The sequence below is a fragment of the Carex rostrata genome, chromosome 11 (assembly GCF_964058835.1).
Source record: "Carex rostrata chromosome 11, lpCarRost1.2, whole genome shotgun sequence".
Lineage (NCBI taxonomy): Eukaryota > Viridiplantae > Streptophyta > Magnoliopsida > Poales > Cyperaceae > Carex > Carex rostrata.
Window position 1 is genome coordinate 7609216 of NC_135928.1, and position 22367 is coordinate 7631582.

Consider the following 22367-nt stretch of genomic DNA (forward strand, 5'->3'; position numbering starts at 1 on the left):
TGGAACATGTGCGGGCTATACCGCTATATCAATTAAATTTTGTATCATGCATTAATATATGGTAGTGGTATATTTTGAATATAAAATATATCGATAGTTTTTGAATTAGGGATATTTTGAATGACAATTTGAACTTTGTATTGGTTTAATATGAATAATATTAGAACTTCTTAATTAATTTGATATTTTTTTTCTTGATGAGACGTTTTTACTAGGCAAAGCCTTCTATGGACATAAGGACCTATTTGTAAAATGAACATATTTTTATTTTTAAAGTTCAAACAGTCGATCCGAACCGTTCATCTTGTTCTCCATATTAATATGTGCTTGGAGACCAAATTTTACATTTTTCTGATTTTTTTTACTATTTATTAAGATGGGTACAAAATTCAATGGTCTGAATTTGATATTTTTTATACCCATCTTAATAAATAGTAAATAAATTCAGAAAAATGTAAAATTTGGTCTCGAAAGATATATTAATATGGAGAACAAGATGAACGGTTCGGATCGGCTGTTTGAACTTTGAAAATAAAAATATATTCATTTTACAAATAGGCCCTTATGTCCATAGAAGCATCACTCTTTTTACTATTAGTAGAAATATAAAATATAATTTTTGAAATAAAAAAACGCTATTTATAATAGCTTTCGCTATAGCTCCGCTATTCGCTAAAGTTTTTTTTTTTGTCTCCCCGCTACACCGCTATAAACGCTATTTAGAAGCTTGATGTAAACGAAGGAGATGTCTTAGTCCGAACATGTGCTCGGCTAGATCAAAGAGATAAATGAGGCTTAAGAAGTTGTGCTGAATAAGTGCTAATCTAAGACTTTGAGAATATATAGTTCGTAATATAACTAAGTCTTATTATTTTATAAGTGTAATATATTTATTATATGTATTATACTTAGAGGAGGGATCACTTCATAAATAAATTGATACTTTAACAATTAGAAAAATAATAATAGTAATAATATACTAACTATATTATGCCTATATTAATAATATACTGACTATATTATATCTACACTAATAATATAGGAGGAATTTTATATATACTACTCAAAAACTATAAAATTACATATTTTCCCTTTTAAATTCTATAATTACATATTTACCATTCAAAATTCTAATAACTCACATATTTATCTAATTACTTAAAAACTAAGATTATTAAATTTATTCTTATATAAAATATAATTAAACAATCTCTTTCCCATCCTCATTTCCCTTATTTTGCCTTTCGATTTTGTGTAAGCGGTTATACATAATAGAAAATCAAAAGAATCAACGTTTTCACATCACTTCATATGATGTTGAATATTTGCTCCTCCAATCCAGCAGTCCCCGTTACCCCACATGAAGTCAAGCATCTGTGAGGAGAAATAAATTTGCTGCGATTCCAGAGGGATTGCAGGACTCTGTTATTCCACATCCAACCTTTCATTTATTTTGAAATTTGTACATAAAAAAAGAACTTTTATTGAGATTCGTACTTTTTAAAATATGAAAGGTTGATTTGGAATAACAGGGTCCTGCAATCCCGTTGGATCGCAGCAGATTTATTTCCTCTGTGATTAACTTCTTCTCTTTTTCAAGAATATAACTCATCCTATTATTTGAGTGAGTCTATGGTACTATGCATATTACGATTTGTTACTGTGCTACGGCTTTATATTCGAGTTTTCAAATCTTAACGGTTGATCCGAACCGTTCATCTTGTTCTTCATATTAATATGTGTTTGGAGACCAAATTTTACATTTTTTGAAATTTCTTTACTATTTTTTTAGATTTATTGAAAATCACTGTTTTTGGATGGTCCAGAATTTTCAGATCAACTGATTTTCTAAATATCTAAAAAAATAGTAAATTTTTTTCTAAAAATGTAAAATTGAGTCTCCAAACACATATTAATATGGAGAACAAAATGAACGGTTCGGATCGACCGTTAGGATTTGAAAACTCAAATATAGAGACGTAGAACGGTAATAACCCATGAGGCCGTGATATGCATAGTACTAGGGGTGATTAATGAGCGAGCATGAGCGAGTTAGGGTATACTCATGCTCGCTCATTAAGTAAATGAGCAAGTTGTTAATGAGCGAGTTTAAATGAGCGGATAAATGAGCGAGTTGTAAATGAGAGAGCTTTTAATGAGCGAGTTATGAGCGGCTCACGAGTTATGACTTATGACTCAAAACAAAATTATATAGTGTGCCCATGCATAACAAAATTTGTTAAAAGTCATCATAATAAAATCCAACCAATTGTCATAATTCATTTAAATGAATTGTTATGACTATTACTTGTTTTGAGCTTTAGGCGGAGGTTTTGGTTCTGCCGATTTACAAAAAAAAAAAATGAATATGAAACTATGAATATTAGTATATTACACAGGATTAAATGTTACATTGTGCTCACTATATTACACATAATTAAATATGAAACTATGCTCACTATCTATCAATCTTAATGAGGCAAGGTTGATGTTACACATAATTACATAGGATTAAATGTGGCAGGGATTAGATGTGGCAAATTCTTAATGAGCGAGTTGGGTCATGCTCATGCTCGTTCATTAAGTAAATGAGCGAGTTGTTAATGAGCGAGTTTAAATGAGCGGATAAATGAGCGAGTTTAGGCGAGCTTTTAATGAGCGAGTTATGAGCGATTTACTCACCCCTACATAGTACCATAGACTCACTCCTATTATTTTTAAAAAGGGAAAGTCGATTTGTGTATTCTTTGATATGGGAAAATCCAATGTTATGCATTGAGCCACTATTAACAAATTTCACAGCATGCCTAAGAGCTTTTCATAAAAAAATACAAAAAACAAACAAACTTTACAGCTGTACCTAGCTCCTAGAAACCCACTGAAATAAAAATATGGAATTTGAGATGGTTTGACTTAGGACTGGCAAAAAAATTCGAGGTTCATGATTCGATTTGTGTTTGATTCGGGTTTGATTCGAGTTTAATTCGATTTGAAATGGGTTCGAATTGAAACGAACCAAACCAGGTTCGATTCGGAATTAATTCAAACCAAATCCAAACCTAATCTGGTTCGATCATTTTTATGGTTCGAATCTCATAATAACATCGGCCGTCCATTTACCTGATGAAATTAAAATCCAAGATAGAGAGTCATAATTTAACTTAGCTGACACTCCCTCGCTCTCAAATCTCAATAACCTAGTTCTCTCTCCACTTCTCCCTAACTCACTCTCCCTCTAGCTCTAAAATCTAGCCGACGCTCTCGGCGACTGGCTGTCTCTCCGGCTGTCACTCCTCTCTCCGGCCTAGATGACTGTCTCTCCTTTCTTTTCGGCCGTCTCTCATAGTTTATACCAGGAAAGCCGTCTCTGATGTATTTTTTTATAAACAATTTTTCAACTTAAAAACACTCATTTTATAGTTCATACCGGTAAAAGGAAGCCATGTGAATTGTCCCGCGAGAAAAAATTAATGTATAAACTACCGGTATAACTAGGACTGCTAAAAAATAATTTAGTTCGTGATTCGATTCGGGTTCGATTCGAAAAATGTGTAGTTCGTAATTAATTCGATTCGAAATGAGTTCGGTTCGAAACGAATCAAATCAAGTTCGGTTCGAAATTAATTCAAACCAAACCCAAACCTAAGGTAAGTTCGGTTCAGTTCGGTTCGTTGCCACCCCTAATTTGACTCCCATCCTTCAAGGTGACTGTTTTTTTTGTATAATATATACAATGGAGAGCAAGTGCTCTATCTGAAATTTCAGTTTTTCTTAGTTCGAAAACAATATGTCAACTTTTGAGATTGAAACAGAGAGAAGCAAACATGAGGACAATATAATAATTATAAAAAACTTCATCAAAGTACTTAATACAGCTCTTCATTCTAAATTTTACTGATATGTTAGCCTGGCTACTACTGAAACTAACGCCGTTAAATTTTCAAGTTCAAAAAAGAAGAAAAGGGAAAGGAGTGCTTAATTGTATTTTATATAAGATTATATCTAATTAATTTCAGTTTTCAACTAAATAGATAAATATATGAGTTACTAGAATGTTTGATGGTAAATATGTAATTATAAAATTTAGAGGGAGAAATAAGTAATTTCATAGTTTTGTAGTGGTATAGGTGTAATTCTCCCAAAGTGTTTGGTGAGCTTAACTCCAAACTTATCAAATTGATTTCGAATGACGAATCCGAACCGTATGCGTCTACATGTGAAAATTTTAAACATTTGAATTAATTTAGTATAAAGTCAATCGGTCAAAATTAGAAGGTTAATAAATTAATTTTAGTGCATTCATTTTTTGAAAGTTTTTTGACCACTTGATTTTATACTAAATTAATTTGAATGTTTAAAATTTTCACATGTAGATGCATCACTCGTAAGGTAGGCGGATTTCAACGGTTCGAATTCGTCATTTGAAACCGATTTAATTAGTTTTGGAGTTAAGCTCACTGAACACTTTGGTGAGCTTAAGAACACCCTAGTTCTACTCTATTAATAATATATTAACGTTCTAAACTCTAAATTCTAAGCTCTACGTTCTTGACCTCAAATCTCTAATTATATGGCCTAAAGCCTATAATACTACCTCTAAACATGCCTAAACAATATTTGCTAAGTCATAATTAAATATTCTAGTACGTGAATCTCTAACTTTCACGCACTCTTATCCAAAACTAACTCTTTAAATACATTTCATTCCTTCAAGTCATTTTTTAATGTTACCGTAAAAATAAAAAGAAAAAAGAAAAAAAAAAGATTTAGTTTTAGATTTTTAATGCCATGAATAAAAAGATCGGCGTTCTGTCATATCATACCATTAGTTCATTACTATTATATTACACAACAGAATCCTAATCTTGCTTCTAAAATTATTTATTTAACATAAATTTATCCATTCAAACTGTTGAATTAGAGCACAAACTGAAGCGCCTATAAAAACATAATTCATATCACTTTAGTAACAGAAATTTTGAGTTTAGATCCGGACCGTCCGATCTGTTTTCCCACGAACTCTCTCCTCTGAGATATCTCAACTTTTGCGTGACCGACGTGTCCGGTGTCTATTCGGGGTGATGTAGGGATCAGTATTATGTTTGCATTGAGATTCGTGCAGTACGTATTTAAACGGTTGGGATTTTCCATAAAGTCACGCAAAGTTTGAGATATCTCAGAGGATACGAATTCCGGACTCTCCGTGCATTTTACCTCTGATCGGATTGGTCCAGATTCTGATCAGACGGTCCGGTTCTAAACTCAATATTCTGTTACCTTAGAGTTTCCGGCCTCGCAGAAAAAAGCGTGCTTCATTTTTTTATACTTTACTCTGGCACAAGTGTCCATGGTAAACTAGTTCAAATTTGCTCAAGAGCAAGTCACAAGCCAAGTATTCTTTGGTCGGTGCGCCTACCCAAAGTGGATTTTCTTGGAGTGAGAATTGAGCATCGAGTGGAAGGGAGATGGAAAGGAGGTCGAAACCGACCAGAAGCGTTGGTATAATCGAGCGTCTAGCAAAGGATACACCCTTGAAATCTGTCCTCTCCAGAATAAGTCGCCGGCGATCGCCGGAATCCTCCACCTTTTCCGATGATGGCTTCTGTATCCCCGAGCTCTCTCCTATCGCTAACTCCGTCGTGTCTCGCTGCGCACGGTACTCAATTTATGGATTGACTTTGCTCACTTCCTTTTTGCAAAATTGGTGTAGCTTTGAAGTCGCAATTGGTCGTGTTCTTTCCCTTTTATGAGTTTCTTGAATTTCTTGTTGTTCTCATAAATGACCAAATATTGCTTGATTTTAGGATTCTTGAACTGTCAGCGGCACAAATTCAGAAAGATTTCGAGACTAATTTGCCGGATTATTCGATGCAAAAAAGCTTGTATGCGAGACAGTTTTTACAGTACAGTTGCCATAAAGCTCTTCATGTGTTGACCAACCGTCATGACTATTTGTCAGATAGGGATTTCAGGTCTCTAACTTATGATATGATGTTGGCTTGGGAAGATCATTGCACTGAAAATCATTTATCACCAAATGTGAGTTCCCTAAAGTCATACTTTTACATTGGTTCTCATTGCCTATTTGTCAGAAAGAAGAAGAGCAATCCCTTATTTGTTTGTGTACCATATAAATAGGAGAAAACTCTCTCAAGTTCATTGAAGGTTGAAGATATGAGTGATGCATCCCTCTTTTATGAAGATATAACAGCTTTAGCAGTTCAAGTAAGTTCACCTTCATCTACTTTTTTTTAAGAAAGAAAAAATGGCCTTAAATTCTTATTGCATTAGCCTCTCAACCTGAACTGTTTTTCAGTAGGTTGATACTAAGAAAACTGTTGGATTGAGGGCCTTTTCTAAAATCTCATCTTGCTGTCCGTTAATAGCCGATTCTATAGCCATCAATAATACATTTGATATGCTCACAAGTTCATCATCCAGCCTGCTCCATTTCTTTATCTATGACAAGTACCTGAAAACGCTTGACAAGTATGCATCTCTTTTTTGCAGAAAGAATATATACAATTTGTCTTCTTTAACATATGTATCTTTGTGGAGTGTATTAAATTTTGTACTTTTCATGTAGGGTTCTGAAATCTGCAAAAAATTACATGGGCTCACGATTTGCTTTAAGACTTAACCTTTCTGATGAAGAGATTATTTTGACGGTACAAGGAGACACAGCACTTAATCCTGTTATAAAGCATGAAGGGATGTCTGCATGGCCAGGTATAATCTTTGTTATAAAATATAGGCACGTAAAGCTTTAAACTCAGAAATGTTCCTAATTTGTTTACTTTCAATCACACTTTGGCAGGGAGATTCACAATAACAACACATGCTCTCTATTTTGAGCCATTCCGGATAGGTAAGAACAATGCTGGGTTAGTGAAGTACGACTTATCTTGTGATTTGAAGCAAGTGGTAAAACGTGAATTGACTGGACCACTTGGTGCACGACTTTTTGACAGAGCTGTCATGTACAGCTCAACCTCCTTGTAAGTTTGAGTTGAAATTTCCTTGATGTTCCTCTAGAATTTTTTGTTATGTTTTTTTATTGGTGAAAATGCAATGCTCTAAAACCCTAGTTCTATAAGGGAACTGGTGTACTGTGAAAGAAAAATGTGTAATCATCGGGCATGCTGCTTTATCCAAACTTGGCTAGTTACAGTTACATTTCAGCTTGAGGATTTTGATATGAATTGCATATTGCTTGCTCATAATGAATTCTCTTTTAGATGTCCTTACTCATCCCTAATTTCCAAATATGCACTGTTTTAACATTTTCAATTCTTCTTTATTTCAGAAAAGAGCCAGTATACTTTGAGTTTACTGAATTAAGAGGCCATTCAAGGAGAGACTATTGCTTGGAGATGATCTGTGAAATCTTACAAGCACATATCTTTATTAGGCAGTTCAACCTTGAAGAAGAAATTGAAAGAGGAGAAGCTCTTTCAAAGGCAACACTTTCCATCTTTCGATACATTGCAATTAAAGAGGCATTGCGTATAATCCCATCAAATTTGAAGACCACACTACCTTTTAACTTGGCAAACCGGCTTCCTAGAGGAGAACTGATATTAGAAGCTTTATATGATTATTACTTCAAGGCTTGTCCTTCACCTTTTTATCTGCATACGCTAGGTAAATTGGGTTTTACATCTGAGAGGAACATAGATGGTTGCTTCTGTTGCTTTGGTTTGCCTAAATCTCTAGAAAAGGCTCTGGAAGAATCATTTGGCGATTCAGAAAAGTCAAAGGCAGCCTCTGCAACTTCGGATTTGGTTAGAACAGAAGGATTCAAAACAAACCTTATCATGATGAAGGTATTGCTATTTTGAATGTTGAAGCTATGGTAATATGCCTATTATGGATCAACTCGTGTCATGGATTCATATCTCTATTTTTAAAGTTTAAACAGTCGATCCGAACCATTAAACATGATCTCCATATAAAATCGTACTTGGAAACCAAGTTTTACATTTTTTAGAATTTTGTTACTATTATTTTAGATAGGTAGAATATCACTTGATCTGAAAATTCTGGACCTTCTGAAAGTAGTGATTTTCTACCTATCTAAAAAATAGTAAAAAAATTCTGAAAAATGTAAAAGGTCTCCATGTACATTGTCATATATAGATCATGTTTAATGGCTTGGACCGACTATTGGAACTTTGAAAATAGAGATATGGATCCATAGCACGGATCGATCTGTAATATGCATATCTCTTGAATGTTTACCAATTTTAGCCCTATCTTAGTCATCAGCTACAACTCAACCTGTAATATTTGTTCTATCGTGCTGAAGTGTCAGTTTTGCACTCTCATAAATTTGCATCTTTCTGAAGATCATTACAGTAGCAGTACTCTTTCTCGTAGGAAGCCATCTGTTCCACTTTCTATTAATTAACTTCTTGGATCAAATAACAATGAGTCATAATATATTGCAGGAGTTACTGTTTCCAGTGATCAAATCAGGCAAAGTAATTTATTCTCTCATAAATTGGGACGACCCTTGGAAATCAGCAGTATTCTTGGTTTTCGTACTCGATCTCATTAGAAGGTAATTCTTTTTTCTGTATCTCAACTCAAAACCTGTTTACATCTTAATAGCCTTACCTGTCTATTGTTCTGCTCCCTTGTGCATCTTCTAGAGGGTGGTTCTACTACATAATACCAATTTCCTTCATATTCTTTGCTGCCTTACTAATGTGGCGCAAATTACGAAGCAATGGAGAGCCGTTGGATGCTTTGACAATACAAGCTCCTACAAGTAAGAACCCAGTCGAGCAAATCTTCATAATACAGGACTGTATTTCAAGAATGGATGAGATAGTGAAGGAAGTGAACATTATACTTTTAAAACTGAGAGCTCTAGTCTTTGTTGGAGTTCCTAAGGTAGTCTGATGTACTTTACCATTTAAAATTTGGTGACATTACTATGTATAAATTCCATGTGGTAACATCTTCTTCTGGTTTCAGGCAACTGACATGGTTGTATTGGCTTTGGTGTTGGTGGCGGTACTTCTTATCTTAGTTCCTATAAAGCATCTGGTGCTGGTGACAGTTGTTGAGACATTAACAAGGGAGATGCCACTCAGAAAAAACACTACTGGCAAGGTTAGGAGGAGGTTCAAAGATTGGTGGGCCCGGATTCCTGTGGTGCCCGTACAGATAACTAGATCAAATAGAGACGAGAAAAATAGATGACAGCTTTTTCATTCTTTTTTTTTTTTTTTTTGCTTTTGCCTTGGCAATAGAAAGATGTGCGAAAGGTGGTGTTTCAATAGTAAATATTAGAATATTGGAATGGCAACATATATTGAATCAAGATATACCTTTTAACTAGGGGATCAAATCTCTTGCTCCCAGAGTCACTGTTAGTGGGTCCTCTAAACTCTAAACCCTAAATCCGGCCCCACCCACCCTAAATCTGACCCCACCTCCACAGTGACTGAGGGGGCAGGAAAATCCTGCACCCCGGGGGGCAGGTGATCTGCTCCCTTTAACTAGCATGTGTCCTCAAAAGAAAAAAGAAAAAAGAGCGCGTGTCTGTAGACCCAGATGTCGAACTTTATTGAAGTTATTTGCTATCCAACTAAATCCTGTATGCAAATATTCTAGGTGTCAGCATTAGTGCCATCAAGCTACATGTGCAACTGCTTTATTCCTGTGCAGTGTGTTCCATCAAAACATTCTTAAGCTTGTTAACGATCACCTGCAGCATTTCAGAAAATTATGGGCGGAATTTTAATGTATAGAGGATTTAAAAGTGGTCATTTATTTAATTTCATTGAACTTAAAACCAATCTTTAGTGATAAAAGACAAGTAAAAGGTACCAAATAAAGGTTCGTATGCTTGAAATCCGGACCAAAAACTAATTCTCTACCCAACAGTAATTCAGTACAGTTGGATGTCTGGATTTAGAGCACAAGCAAAATTGCTGTGACAATTCACAGTTTTTGGAGGTAAAGTTTCTCCACTTCATTTTTTCTTTTGATGGTTAGTGGGGAAATCCACTAAGAAATATATTGATAGTAAAAAAATTTTACAGTGTTATTGCCCAGCCTAAATAGACTTATGGTAATATTGAGGCCCTAATATATACATATATTAGATAGTAAATAATTGTGCTAACTTAGAAAAGATTGTAAAATATCTAAGCCTCCAAGGTCCCCTTTTGCTCTAGGCAAATAGAGTCCAGTTGTGTACATCGATTACAGTTGCGTTGATCCGAATATACGATGCCATCCTCTTTTGTGAGAATGTTCTCCTGTTTCTCTCTTTTCAGATGGCCCATGATCCTGCTACCCAAGTTGTATCCCAATGTTTTTTACATTTTCCTGATAGTTTCTTCCTTTCCTTCCACCAAATCTCCACCGGGTTTAGTCTTGTCATAGACGGGAGGTTGAGTTGCGCTCTCATCCCTCTCCAAAATCTCATCGAGTAGGTGCATGTCCACATGAGGTGGTCTTTGGTTTCTAGAGAATCACTATTGCACAGCACGCATCCCGGTGTTACCTCGCATCCTCTGTTTGTCAGTGTTTCCTGTGTGAGGATTTTGTCTTCAATCATTAGCCAGAGATGGTATGGCAATTGGTACGAACACACTTTTTGTTTTGTTTATCTTTAGGTTCTCCACTTCATTAGGACTAAAATACCCTCGTTATTTAATCTTGTATTATGTATATCTTCTCTTCCCTAATAATTTGCGTTAAGTTAATTTCATCATAGTATAATTTACAAATGAACTTAAAAATGTTGCATAAAGCAACAATGCAAGTGCAAAAAATTCCTGACTTTCATAACTCAAATACCAAATGTTATATGGGTTCAAATAATTTTTTAATTATGTTAAAAATGCATTAACAATGTTGGTGTGCCCGTTTATGTTTTTAAGTTAATTTAGGTCTCATTATGATCAGAAATCATGAAAATTGAAGGATAAATTCTAACTTGTGTCTATTACAATTTACAAGTACATTCTTAAAGCACCATTTATTTTAAATTAAGCCACTTTAAAATTTTCTTGTGTCCTTCAACCTTCAAGCTTCCCTTCTTAATCCTTAGTACGGGTTACAATTTAACCCTATATTAATGGCCGAACAGAACAATACGGAGAAAGGTCCTGACTTAGACTAGATCTGAAAGCCGAAGTAACTCAAATTTTTAGTTTAGATCCCAACCGTCTGATCAGAATCCAGACCAATCCTATTAATGTACGATTGTACGGGTCCTTTTTATTCGTGCCAGATCAGATCGGACGGTCCGGATTTAAACACAGAATTTAAGTTACTTTAGGAAATTCGAATTGGGTCCCGAGACCCGTTTTGAGGAGCTCACCCGCCCGTTTGCTACTCCGAGGAAGACTCAACCGAACACCAAGGGAAAGACGCAGCCAAAACCTCTGATAAATCCAAATTCTTCCTTTTTTTCAGACTTCTAACTGAGTTATCTGATAATGGTGGGCCCTCTGAGGGACCACATGTTCGCCGGCCATGCCCTCGCCGCCGGCACTGCAACTGCGGCCGCCACCTCACTCTCCCACCCCCTTGATACTCTCAAGACCCTCATCCAGGCACTAAATCCCTATTCGCTCAATCTTTCATATTTACATTAAATTCCTTATCAAGGAACAGATATAAACCGATTTTGTTTTCTTTTGATTTATTTCTTAGGTAGGTGCTGGGCCTAAGCAGAAATTGAGTCTTTCTCAGGTGGTTCATCAGGTCAAATCTGCTTCTGGCATTGCAGGTGTGTCTTTTCTTGAATCATTGTAGAAATTTCTGACATGATGTCCAAGCATGTCTTGGATCAATTGTAGATAGTCTCATCCAAATTATGAATTCATATTAGCTTAAGTTATTAAATGTTGCTTTTAGGCCTTTATAGTGGTCTTGGATGGTCAATTGTCGGCAAATTTGCTGGAGTTGGTGCCCGTTTCGGAACCTATGAAATTTTAACTGCCTTCTACAAAGGTTGTGATTTCTAAATTTCATCCCTTGTAACAGTGCAATACATTGTCAATTTTGCTTCCTTTTTAGCTATTGCTTATAATAATTATCAGCGATTTGATCCATAACCAATTTTGTATCACAGTAGAAATAAAATTTTCACATTATATTCCTTTGCAGATGGAAGGGAGGACAATCATGTGTATGTGTCAGAAGCCATGCTTGCAGGTATAACTTCTGGTGCAATAGAATCCCTTACGTGTACCCCATTTGAACTCCTAAAACTTCGCCACCAGATCTCCTCAACTTCACAAATCAAGCCAATCGGACCACCGATGCCGACCCCATTAAGCTCCAAATTACTTCCAGGTTATTCACCCTCCCCAAAGGCTTTTAGTAGCACTGTCGAATTGTTGTCAGTTCTCTCGCCTAAGCATCCAGACTTGCTAGGCGCTCTTAAAACAGACCCGTGGATGTTGACTGGCTCAGGGAGGGTGCCTGTGGCCTCTGAGGTCAAAGGATTGAGCAGTGTTGTTTCTTTAGAGGGATTAGGAGCTCTCTGGAGGGGTATCCGGCCAGGGATCTTTAGAGATTCTATTTTTGGCGGTTTCTTCTTTGCCACATGGCAATTTCTACATGAAGGGATGCTTACTTGGAAATCTCTCAATATTAATCCACCTCCAAAGTTAGTTCTGTGTATTTATATATTAACCATGTATTGATCTAAAAATATCTTTCAAGTCTGGTTTTAATTGAAGAAATTGGTTAAAATTGGTTAAGAACACTGCGAAGATTTTGTTCTCTTTATGAATATGTTTTGGATATCCTGAACTTTAATTTAGAAATATCTTTCAAGTCTGGTTTTAATTGAAGAAATTGGTTAAAATTGGTTAAGAACACTGCAAAGATTTTGTTCTCTTTATGAATATGTTTTGGATATCCTGAACTTTGACTGATTGGGACTAGCAAGCTCGATAAAACTTCTATAAATGCATTTCATGCACAGTTCAAGTTTAGAATATAGATTAATTTTTGGTTGGATTTATATCTAGTCTGTATTCAAATTCCTGTTTGGGGATTGGTATAAAAAATATCAGAGGGTAGGATTGGTTTAGTGCTTATTTCTTATTTTCTATTTCTTCCTTTTCCCTTTTATCAGATCTCTTGAGGAAGCAGGACCTGTAAGTCCACTTGCATCAAGTCTAGCGGCCGGTTTTTCTGCAACTGTGGCTGCAGCGGTTTCACATTCCTTTGACACAGCCAAAGTGAGGTCACAGGCTGCTGTCCTTCCTAAGGTAGTTTTTCATATCTCTTTTACTTTCTTTTTGGATTTATTTCCACTTTGAAAGGAAACTCAATTAATTTAATTAGAATAATGTTAGCCTAGCCATTAGCAGCCTATTTTTTCCTATTTGAACCAACACTCTTAGTAAAAAGCAGTTCTTAGTCTTATTTTATAGAAACAGTAGCTATTAAATATCAAGAGTACTGCTGCTTTTTCTACTGTAATAAACTGTTTTAAAATTACAAACATATAAGTTTGGTGCTTTAATAAAATTGTCTTAGTTCCTGGTACTGACAAATACTATATTTCCTCTCTTCTGAAAAAACATGAAACCTTTTTTAGTACGTGATGATGGAGAGGAAGCTTCTTAAATGGAAAACACCTGGAGTCTGGATAGAGAGGTTTACCGGGACGTCTCCAACTGATAGAAAAATATTATTTCGTGGCATTTCGTTGCGAATGGCACGTTGTGGAATTGCATCTTTCGGACTTGTTGGAAGCTACTACTTAGCTGTTGATTATCTCTTATAAGTTGCATCACATTTGATGCAAACATTTTGCTGAGATGAGTGAGTCATATATTAGAAAAGCGGTTTTGTAAATGATCTTGATGTCCAATGAATAATTTTTGCTTTCCATATATGACATTTGAGGCTAGATTCTGATTTGATTTATGCAAGATATGTAATAATTTTGTTCAGGTAGGGGGGCAGAAATTGATGTTTGAAACTTATATCTAATGAGGAGGGTTCAAATGCCTCCATGTTTTTGTGCCTCCATCATGTCTCCATCTCTCTATCATTTTCAAAGTTCAAACAGTCGATCCGAATCGCTCAACCTAACTTCCATACTAAAATATGTTTGGAGACCAAATTTTATATTTTTAGGAATTTTTTTACTATTTTTTTAGATAGGAACAAAATCAGTAAATCTGAACCATCTAAAAACAGTATTTTTGTACCTATCTAAAAAAATAGTACACAAATTTCTAAAAATATAAAATTTGGTCTCCAAACATACTTTAGTATGGAGGTTAGGTTGAGCGGTTCGGATCGATTGCTTGAACTTTGAAAATAATGGAGAGAGATGGAAACATGATGGATGCACAAAAATATGAAGGCATTTGAACCCTCCTCATATTAAATAGACATTTTTCTTGTTGAAAATTTTGCCCGCTTGTTACGAGATCCAGTTTGAATTTGTTTGTACAGATTTAAAGGCTGTCATGTTTTGTTTATGATGCATATTTCATGTTTCATTTGTACAATTTGAGGTTTTGAACATATAATTTCTACGTTGTAGTGGGAGTTGTTGCAAAATTTGGCAGCTCAAGCCAGTATTGACTTTTGTAATTCTATACTTCATTAAATGAAAGGATGGTAATGTAGAATTTATAGATTCAATTTTGGGCCTACCAGCCCAGTAATGTTCCCAAATATTTGGTTAGGTCTGTAGTAGGTGCAGAGCACTGAATTCACCAACTCGTGTTCGGAGTAGTCCGATGCCCATCGGACCTACTTTGGTTCGATGGTTGTAATGACCATCTAGTTGCATCAAGATTTGTGCACTTCGTATTAAAATCCGTGTGTACCTGTATCAATTTCCGTGTACACAGACCTTATGCTAATTCTACAACGATAGAGCTAATTGAACCTAAAAGTAGGTTAATGCCATCAGACCTACTCCTATCTCCACCAACTCACCCGCCACTCCGGCTGAATTGTCTTTTAAGGGGGAATTTCATGTATATCCCCTCTAAAGTTTCAATATTACTTAATTGTCCCTCTAAAATTAGTAATTACATATTTATCCTTGAAAATTGTACAAACTCACATATTTGTCCAATTAAACTCTATAACGTATCAAATATCTCCAAAAATAATTAAATAATATTTTAAAATTTAAAATTTTATTTTACAATATTAATTAATAATATGTTAACCATTATGCCCTTCGATCTCTTTAGTCTGCCTGAGTTTTCTTTTCTGTAAGACGCTAAAGCTCTCCCGTTTCTCTCTCCAAATGCGCCAAATCACAGATTTCTCTCCGCATTCCCTGGTCGCCTCCCCTCTCGCAGATTTATGCTGCCCCTTGCTGTTTAATTTTCCAGCTTTGTTTGGAGAGAGAGGCGTGATGTTTGACCCCTTACAGAAAAGAGAATTTAAGCAGACTAAAGAGACAAAAATAAAGGACATAATAGTAAACATATTATTAATTAATACTATAAAATAATTTTCTTAAGTTTAAAATAATATTATTTAATTATTTTTGAAGATATTTGATATGTTATAGAGTTAGTTTTGACAAATATGTGAGTTTGTACGATTTTCAAGGATGAATAATTAAAATACGTAATTATGGATTTGGAGGGATAAATATCACATATTGAAACCTTTGAGGGGATATACATGAAATTAACCCTTCTTTTAATTGGAGACTCTTCCCGGTCAACAGTTCTCTGATTCTCTCTGAAAAGAAACTAAACCAAAAAAAATAAGAAAAAGAGAAGTTCGCTTGGGATAAAGATGAGTACTGTTAACAAATCACCTGCCGTGATCAAATGCAAAGGTAAAACCTCTTCTCGTTTAATTTACAAGCTCCCTGTTTTACGCCTGAGTACTAAATTGTTTTTATGCAGCCGCTGTGGCATGGGGCCCAGGAGAGCCGCTGGTAATGGAGGAGGTGGATGTGGATCCGCCCAAGGAGATGGAGATCCGAGTTAAGGTCGTATGCACCTCCATCTGCCGCAGTGATGTCACTCAATGGGAGAACAAGGTTACCGTCTTACCGACCTCGATTTGCTCAGTTTTTAGTACGGTGTGAAGCTTGGAATTAAAATGCTTTCTTTAGTGTTATCTGTTAAGCTTGCTCAATACAATATCCATGATGTATATCATATTAAAAAGTTTGTAATTTTCATATAATTCTTAATGTTTTAGTTTTCTATATACCTGATCCCTAAACCAGTCCACTGTATTATTTGCAACTATTGTATATTTAAAAGGAAAATAAAAATAAGATAGAAGAAGAAGATGATCAGCTAAGTTGATTTACCAGATCCCTGAACCAGTCCAATAGGTTAGATGCACTATTTAATGTTTTCAAAAAGAAGAACATGATCATGCTTCTTATTACATTATTCTCTTAATTGACACTTCTGCAGGCACAATCTGACCTCTTTCCACGAATATTTGGTCATGAGGCATCTGGGTCTGCTCTTTTTATTTAACCTTTTAATCATATGTCATACAGTTTTGCTCAATTTTATGAACATTAAATTTGGTTTGAAACATTAAACCCTGCAGGATAGTTGAGAGTGTTGGTGAAGAAGTCACTGAATTTCAAATTGGCGATCATGTATTAACAGTATTTATAGGTGAATGCAAGAATTGCAAGCACTGTGTTTCAGGCAAAAGTAACATCTGCCAGAAACTGGGCTTGGAAAGAAAGGGATTGATGCACACTGATCAGAAAACCCGTTTCTCTGTCAGAGGGAAACCGGTATACCACTACTGTGCAGTTTCTAGCTTTAGTGAATACACAGTTGTGCACTCTGGAAGTGCTGTCAAGATTGGTACTGCTGTTCCTATGGATAGAGTTTGTCTTTTGAGCTGTGGCGTTTCTGCAGGTGAATTATATATTTATATATAGATTTTTGTTTTCTGAAGTGAGCATGTCTTGTAAATGGCTAATTTGATTTGAAGTTTCTTTATTTTAGGCCTTGGTGCAGCATGGAAAGTCGCAGATATAACTAGAGGATCAACTGTAGTTATTTTTGGACTGGGAACAGTAGGACTTTCGGTCAGTACCAAATTATTAGAAAAAAAAATCAAAATGTACTTGTGCAGTGGATAAGACCTTTCGTAATATGCATTTTCATATGCTTAGGTTGCACAAGGTGCCAAATTAAGAGGAGCCTCCAAGATAATTGGTGTTGATACTAACCCTGAAAAGCATGAAAAGGGTATGAGTTGATGCTATGTCTTATTGACTTAAAATAAATTAACATATAGACATAGAAAATATTTGTTATTATCAAGTTACATTTTTATGGTACAGGAATTGCTTTTGGCATAACAGACTTCATAAACCCTGATACATGTAGTCAGCCTGTTCAACAGGTAGTATCGATTGCTCAACTTTCTGTTTACTCCATTAAAATTTTACTGTTGGAGGAGATTACATTTTTTTTCTCTATTCTCTTGAAGGTAATCAGGGGACTGACAGATGGAGGTGCAGACTATTCTTTCGAATGTGTTGGCGACACTGGAGTTGTTACCACCGCATTGCAATCATGCTGTGATGTAATTTCCTGACAATCCTGACTTACTATATTACAATATATCATTTATTATTTCTTTTGCTAATTTTATTTGCTGCAGGGATGGGGTTTAACGGTCACTTTGGGTGTGCCAAAACTTAAACCAGAGGTAACGGCTCACTATGGATTGTTACTATCGGGAAGAACATTAAAAGGCTCTTTATTTGGTGGTTGGAGACCTAAATCTGACCTGCCTTTATTGGTTAATAAATATATGAACAATGTAAGTTCAAATTATATCTGATGATAATTAGCCATTTTATTTTTAACTTTAAGATCATTAATTTTTGTTTCAAATATAAATTACAGGAATTTGAATTAAACAACCTCGTGTCACATGATATGCCATTTGCTAGCATTAATCAAGCGTTGGACCTTATGAGAGAACAGAAGTGCCTGCGCTGTGTGCTTCATATGTGAAATTATCTATGATGAGGAAAGCTTCTTGAATGAGTGTTTACTTAACAATATTTTTGTTCCAAGTTGAAGAACAATCAGTAGCAGAAAGATGTACTGATCAGTTTTCCAAAAATGCACTTTGTAACTGGATCCATTTTGAAACATTTCTTGGATAACTGATCCACTTTAGTTATTTGCGTTGGTTGTTATGTTCAAAAAGATCATGTACCAGTTTACCAGTTGCCAAGACAAGACATGCTAACTTCCTGATCTGGCAATATGTACTCCAAACAAATGACTTCAATTAATTATAAATTTATATTAGAAAATTTTCTTCTTAACCAAAACAATAATAATTGTCTTGGAGAGGAAACATGTAATTTCATTGTAATAACTGAAGTTCTGCATTAATTTACAAGTTTCTGATGTAAACTCTTAACTTAGTTTTCAAAAGACTATGTGCCTCATATTCCTCATAAATTCTCTTGCTGCTGTTTATTATCTCTCTTCCATGATAAATCGGCTTGTGGTAGTTGATAATCATCAGGTTTTAATGCCAGTGGGAAATCAGGCAATACAGGCGCTGTATCAATTACACTGCATTCCACACAAAATAACCAAAATAACATGAGCATATCAACATTGTTCAGCTGCAGTTTAACAGAAGTTATTTTAAATTTCCATCCCGGCCTTGGTGCCTTACCTCTCTTGACTATATAGATCACGATTTATTCTGACCTTGCTTGAGGCATCTTTTGGAATCTTCTCAGAGAGGTACTTCATGGATCCCCATAAAGCAGGACTCCTACTATGAAACCAGATATATGTTTACATTAGCATTGATCTATTGACGATAACTTTGACACGATGATACATTACTATTATACATGTAAAGATGTGATTTAGGAAAGGGTGCTTTAAAACCTTGAAGTAGGAGAAGTAGAGTTAAAGGCATCAGAAGCTTTTTTGCTTTCTCTGAGAAATTCCTCTGAAGCATGTAAAGCTGCCGCAGCTGCTCTGTGGGATTTCTCAGTGTTTCCTTCATCAAGTATTAATCCATGGAAATAGTACGCAGCAGCCTGACATTGATGTATTTAATTATATAAGTCACTCCTCTAAACAAAAATAAAAACATGAGCATAATCTAGATTAGAATTAAATGTAGAAACCTTAGATTCGAGGAATTTCCACTTGATAAAGAGTTGGTGTTTTTTCCCCCAGCCGTCTTGCAAAGGAAGTACTGCAATGTTATCCTGAGCCTATACAAATCTATTTTTCAGAACCAGTACAGGAACAGGTGGGTGGTTATCAGAATTGGAGACCAGATAGTGTAAGAGGTACCTGTTGCCAATACTTAACCATCTCACAAGCTAACCTTCTTTTTACTGCAAGTGTAGCCTTTGGGCTGTCAATTGCCATGCCAAGTTGCAGATCCACTGCCTATTTTTCAAAATATAAAGGAACACAACACAAAAGATAAGTAATTTTTACACAAAAGGTTATACAAGTTGGATAACTACTGGAGATTGCAGTACCTGACCCAAGGCTTGCAAGCTTATAGCCCTTAGATTTCCCTCTGCAAGGTCTACTGGTAATTCTCTCCTGGTAATAGTATTTCAAGGAAAACAACACGTCAGCCCAACTCGATTTCAACTACTCAGGATTGTTAATTTGCCATTTACACAAGTAAATAAATAAATATGTAATAATAGAAAACCACATGTCATTGCCAATCTGAGGAAGAACTTGTCTTATAGCACAATCCAAGTACCCTGATGCCTTTAAAAATATATCGACCGAGTTCCTTCTGCTCTCTGCATTGTATTGTACCCCCACCCCCCAAGAGAAATAATAGTTTATATCAATGTTAAGAAAGATGATTAAATGCTACTGGATCAATATCTTGCAATATGAACATTTTTAAGTTTATGATATCAAACCTTCAGATATTTTTGGCTGATAGCCATCACCATGAGATTTAGGTACAAGCAAAGCATTAGCTTGTGATAGACACAACAGAGCCATGAGATGTAGAACTGATAACACCTCGTACCAGACATTTGCCATGCCTGTTTCCTACACATAAATAATCACAATAAATCATCGTCCAATTCTCAAATTGAAAAATATTCTAAGTAACAAGAGAGGTCGACTCACTTCTGCATCGTCCTCTTGGTTAAGCCATACAAAATTCACCTTATCTCTCAATTGCCTTCCTGCAAAAGCTCAAGTGAAGTAATTAGAATTCTTGTTGTGCAGAATTTATACTCTTAAGCAAACAAAAATTATAAATAGACAAAAAAAATTTACCATCTTCGACTAATCCAAGAAGCACCGGTAGATACTCCTCTAAAGCTTGTAAAAGATCATCTGAACTTGACCCACCTGCACAAACCATATCATCATCTCTTCTCAATTCTAGAACAGTTATTATAAGTTTTGAGTTGACCTTGCTCACCATGCCTGGTAGCTGTTCTTCGTCGTGATTTTGAAGCTACAGGGGACTCCTGAGCTGCCATGACAACAATCCGTGTATGCAAAGCAGAGATGCGGTCAATTAAGTTTTTCGGTAAGCTTTCACCAATAGATTGATTAAAATCAATGCCTTTTGGGATTCGAAACCCCGGAATGTACACGACCAATTCCCCTATACTACCCGGCCTTCTCCTGTGTCCACTGGCATCACTTGGTGTTGACACCAGACACCCCATGCTTCCAAATTTGTTGGAGTTGCTTGAAATTCTCTGAAAAAAATGTATAGGTTATGAATTCAAACTTAAAACGACATCATGGAGTTAGCGCATTGATAGTATATGTGGTTAGATTGGAGATGAACCAATTAAATGCCAAACTGAAAAAGGTCTTTGAATTAGGTGGCTCACGAGATTAGTTCACATGTATTTGTACTGGAAAAGCTTGAAAACAGTACATAACGCATCAGAATTTGAAAAAATGAAGAGAAAACGGAAAAATTGAAACATAACTTTCTTTACCTTTAATTCCCAGCCTTTATTCTTCCTTTTTGCTTTCCTTTAAACCCAAATCCCGCTTATTCTATTTGGGCTTGTACAGTGGTGCTCTGGTGGATGGATGGAGCGAGTACAAAACTGTAATTTTCGGGAAAAAAAAGTGAAAAGGAAAAAGAAAGAATATCGTTGTTTTTATAATCCACTTGGAAAAATATGGTCCAAGGTAAGCTAACGCGAAGAGAGAGCGATACGCAACTTGCCAAATATAAAGATAGTGGTGACACTAGGCAGAAAAGAATAGGTCATAAGCTATTGCAAGTTGTGTGAAAAAGGTGGAATCTTTTTAAAACTAATTTAAGAAGCTAAGCACTGAGCTTTGCTGGAAATAAAGCAAAAAATAATTACGAAATTGCCCAGGAATTAGAGAAGTGAAGAGATTAATTAATGGTGAGAAACCTCCACTTTGGAAGGAGAGAGAGAGAGAGAGAGAGAGAGAAGAAACGGTGGCGCTTAATTGGGAAATTTTGGGTGCTAACTGCGAAGGTATATAAAGTAGGTGTTTTCATAAGAAGCCAAGCAAGAAATGGAGATCTCTTGGAAGTCAAGGATTAACATATTGAGTGCGTATCCTCTGAGATATCTCAACTTTTGCGTGACCGACGTGTCAGGTGCTTATTGTAGGGGTCAGTATTATGTGTGCTTAGAGATTCGTGCAGAACGTATTTAAACGGTTGGAATTTTCCATAAAGTCATCAAAGTTTGAGATATCTCAGAGGATACGAATTCTAACATATTCCGTCAATCTAAACAAAATGGCTTTTCTGTTACATAAGATGTGTGGCAATATATGCGGCCGGTGGTATCGCCTAACTTGGAAATCATGCTCAACATTCCTTATTATCTAGTCCCGTGGGATTTATGTTTTGGATTTTTTGAGATAGGTTTCAAAGTAAATGAATAGTTTGTATCCATGTATCTCTTTTAGATTGGTAAATAAATAGAATAGTACAAAAAGTAATATTTCATAAAATAGTTTAGATTCAAGACCTCTAAAAGATATGCCAACTCAACAAATATTTCTAATTATTAGATTAATCATTATTTATTAATAAATTTAATCATATGGTATAAAGCTATTAAAATTTTTAAATTAATGTTTAGTAATATATAGGTATACCTGCTTCAATGTATAAAAATTATTAATTTATAGTGCGATGGTATTGAAACTTTATAATAGTCCTTGAAGTATTATTAAGGTTATTTTGTGGAATAGTGTATAATCTAAATATAAGGGAACCGTGTTACTCTTGTATTATTCAAAATAATATGAATATTGATTAGCGAAAAAGCAAAATAGCGAAAAGGTTTTAGTTCATTATTTTAACGGAAAAATTTGATTAGAGAAATAGCGATAACTAAGCAATATTTAAAAACAAGA

General features: G+C 35.3%; 4 protein-coding genes across 8 annotated transcripts; 3 read left to right on the forward strand and 1 right to left on the reverse strand.

The window, feature by feature from the left end:
• Positions 1–5344: 5344 nt before the first annotated feature.
• On the forward strand, positions 5345–9331 carry LOC144562194 (uncharacterized). The gene is made up of 10 exons (XM_078311364.1): positions 5345–5656; positions 5805–6039; positions 6139–6225; positions 6320–6489; positions 6587–6729; positions 6818–6998; positions 7307–7826; positions 8451–8563; positions 8655–8898; positions 8983–9331. The coding sequence occupies exons 1-10, from the start codon at positions 5466–5468 to the stop codon at positions 9208–9210; spliced, it is 2112 nt and encodes a 703-aa protein (XP_078167490.1). The 5' UTR covers positions 5345–5465; the 3' UTR covers positions 9211–9331.
• A 2026-nt stretch (positions 9332–11357) lies between these two features.
• Positions 11358–13988, forward strand: LOC144562344 (Mitochondrial substrate carrier family protein). The gene is made up of 6 exons (XM_078311557.1): positions 11358–11579; positions 11680–11755; positions 11884–11979; positions 12136–12640; positions 13115–13250; positions 13583–13988. Exons 1-6 carry the CDS (start codon positions 11463–11465, stop codon positions 13769–13771), a joined length of 1119 nt encoding a protein of 372 aa, XP_078167683.1. The 5' UTR covers positions 11358–11462; the 3' UTR covers positions 13772–13988.
• A 1686-nt stretch (positions 13989–15674) lies between these two features.
• On the forward strand, positions 15675–18151 carry LOC144561590 (GroES-like zinc-binding dehydrogenase family protein). Of its 3 annotated transcripts, XM_078310597.1 has the most exons (10): positions 15675–15808; positions 15879–16015; positions 16404–16450; positions 16546–16868; positions 16959–17041; positions 17129–17204; positions 17300–17361; positions 17449–17544; positions 17623–17784; positions 17871–18151. In XM_078310597.1, the coding sequence occupies exons 1-10, from the start codon at positions 15766–15768 to the stop codon at positions 17979–17981; spliced, it is 1140 nt and encodes a 379-aa protein (XP_078166723.1). In that variant the 5' UTR covers positions 15675–15765; the 3' UTR covers positions 17982–18151. The 3 variants fall into 3 exon arrangements, with proteins under 3 accessions (XP_078166723.1, XP_078166722.1, XP_078166724.1); XM_078310596.1 differs by having other exon boundaries at positions 17300–17544; XM_078310598.1 differs by lacking the exons at positions 15675–15808; positions 16404–16450 and having other exon boundaries at positions 15876–16015.
• A 108-nt stretch (positions 18152–18259) lies between these two features.
• Positions 18260–21308, reverse strand: LOC144561589 (Endosomal targeting BRO1-like domain-containing protein). 3 transcript variants are annotated; one of them, XM_078310594.1, is made up of 12 exons: positions 20954–21308; positions 20419–20704; positions 20271–20345; positions 20118–20176; positions 19901–20036; positions 19678–19774; positions 19496–19562; positions 19302–19400; positions 19130–19219; positions 18885–19039; positions 18664–18765; positions 18260–18557 (listed from the first exon to the last, which is right to left on the reverse strand). In XM_078310594.1, the coding sequence occupies exons 2-12, from the start codon at positions 20669–20671 to the stop codon at positions 18434–18436; spliced, it is 1257 nt and encodes a 418-aa protein (XP_078166720.1). In that variant the 5' UTR covers positions 20672–20704; positions 20954–21308; the 3' UTR covers positions 18260–18433. The 3 variants fall into 3 exon arrangements, with proteins under 3 accessions (XP_078166720.1, XP_078166719.1, XP_078166721.1); XM_078310593.1 differs by having other exon boundaries at positions 18664–18768; XM_078310595.1 differs by having other exon boundaries at positions 18664–18768; positions 20271–20330; positions 20954–21307.
• Positions 21309–22367: the final 1059 nt, after the last annotated feature.

Excerpts from the sequence above, each read along its gene's own strand:
- LOC144561590 (XM_078310596.1), top strand. The coding sequence starts at position 15,766 with ATGAGTACTGTTAACAAATCACCTGCCGTGATCAAATGCAAAG. Across the intron at positions 15,809-15,878 it reads TGCCGTGATCAAATGCAAAG|CCGCTGTGGCATGGGGCCCA; the intron begins GTAAAACCTCTT and ends GTTTTTATGCAG. Across the intron at positions 16,451-16,545 it reads TTTGGTCATGAGGCATCTGG|GATAGTTGAGAGTGTTGGTG; the intron begins GTCTGCTCTTTT and ends TAAACCCTGCAG.
- LOC144562194 (XM_078311364.1), top strand. The coding sequence starts at position 5,466 with ATGGAAAGGAGGTCGAAACCGACCAGAAGCGTTGGTATAATCGAGCGT. Across the intron at positions 5,657-5,804 it reads GTCGTGTCTCGCTGCGCACG|GATTCTTGAACTGTCAGCGG; the intron begins GTACTCAATTTA and ends GCTTGATTTTAG. Across the intron at positions 6,226-6,319 it reads TAACAGCTTTAGCAGTTCAA|GTTGATACTAAGAAAACTGT; the intron begins GTAAGTTCACCT and ends GTTTTTCAGTAG.
- LOC144562344 (XM_078311557.1), top strand. The coding sequence starts at position 11,463 with ATGGTGGGCCCTCTGAGGGACCACATGTTCGCCGGCCATGCCCTCGCC. Across the intron at positions 11,756-11,883 it reads ATCTGCTTCTGGCATTGCAG|GCCTTTATAGTGGTCTTGGA; the intron begins GTGTGTCTTTTC and ends TGTTGCTTTTAG. Across the intron at positions 12,641-13,114 it reads AATATTAATCCACCTCCAAA|ATCTCTTGAGGAAGCAGGAC; the intron begins GTTAGTTCTGTG and ends CCCTTTTATCAG.
- LOC144561589 (XM_078310593.1), bottom strand. The coding sequence starts at position 20,671 with ATGGGGTGTCTGGTGTCAACACCAAGTGATGCCAGTGGACACAGGAGA. Across the intron at positions 20,177-20,270 it reads TCTTGGATTAGTCGAAGATG|GAAGGCAATTGAGAGATAAG; the intron begins GTAAATTTTTTT and ends GAGCTTTTGCAG. Across the intron at positions 19,563-19,677 it reads CAGATTGGCAATGACATGTG|GAGAGAATTACCAGTAGACC; the intron begins GTTTTCTATTAT and ends TACTATTACCAG.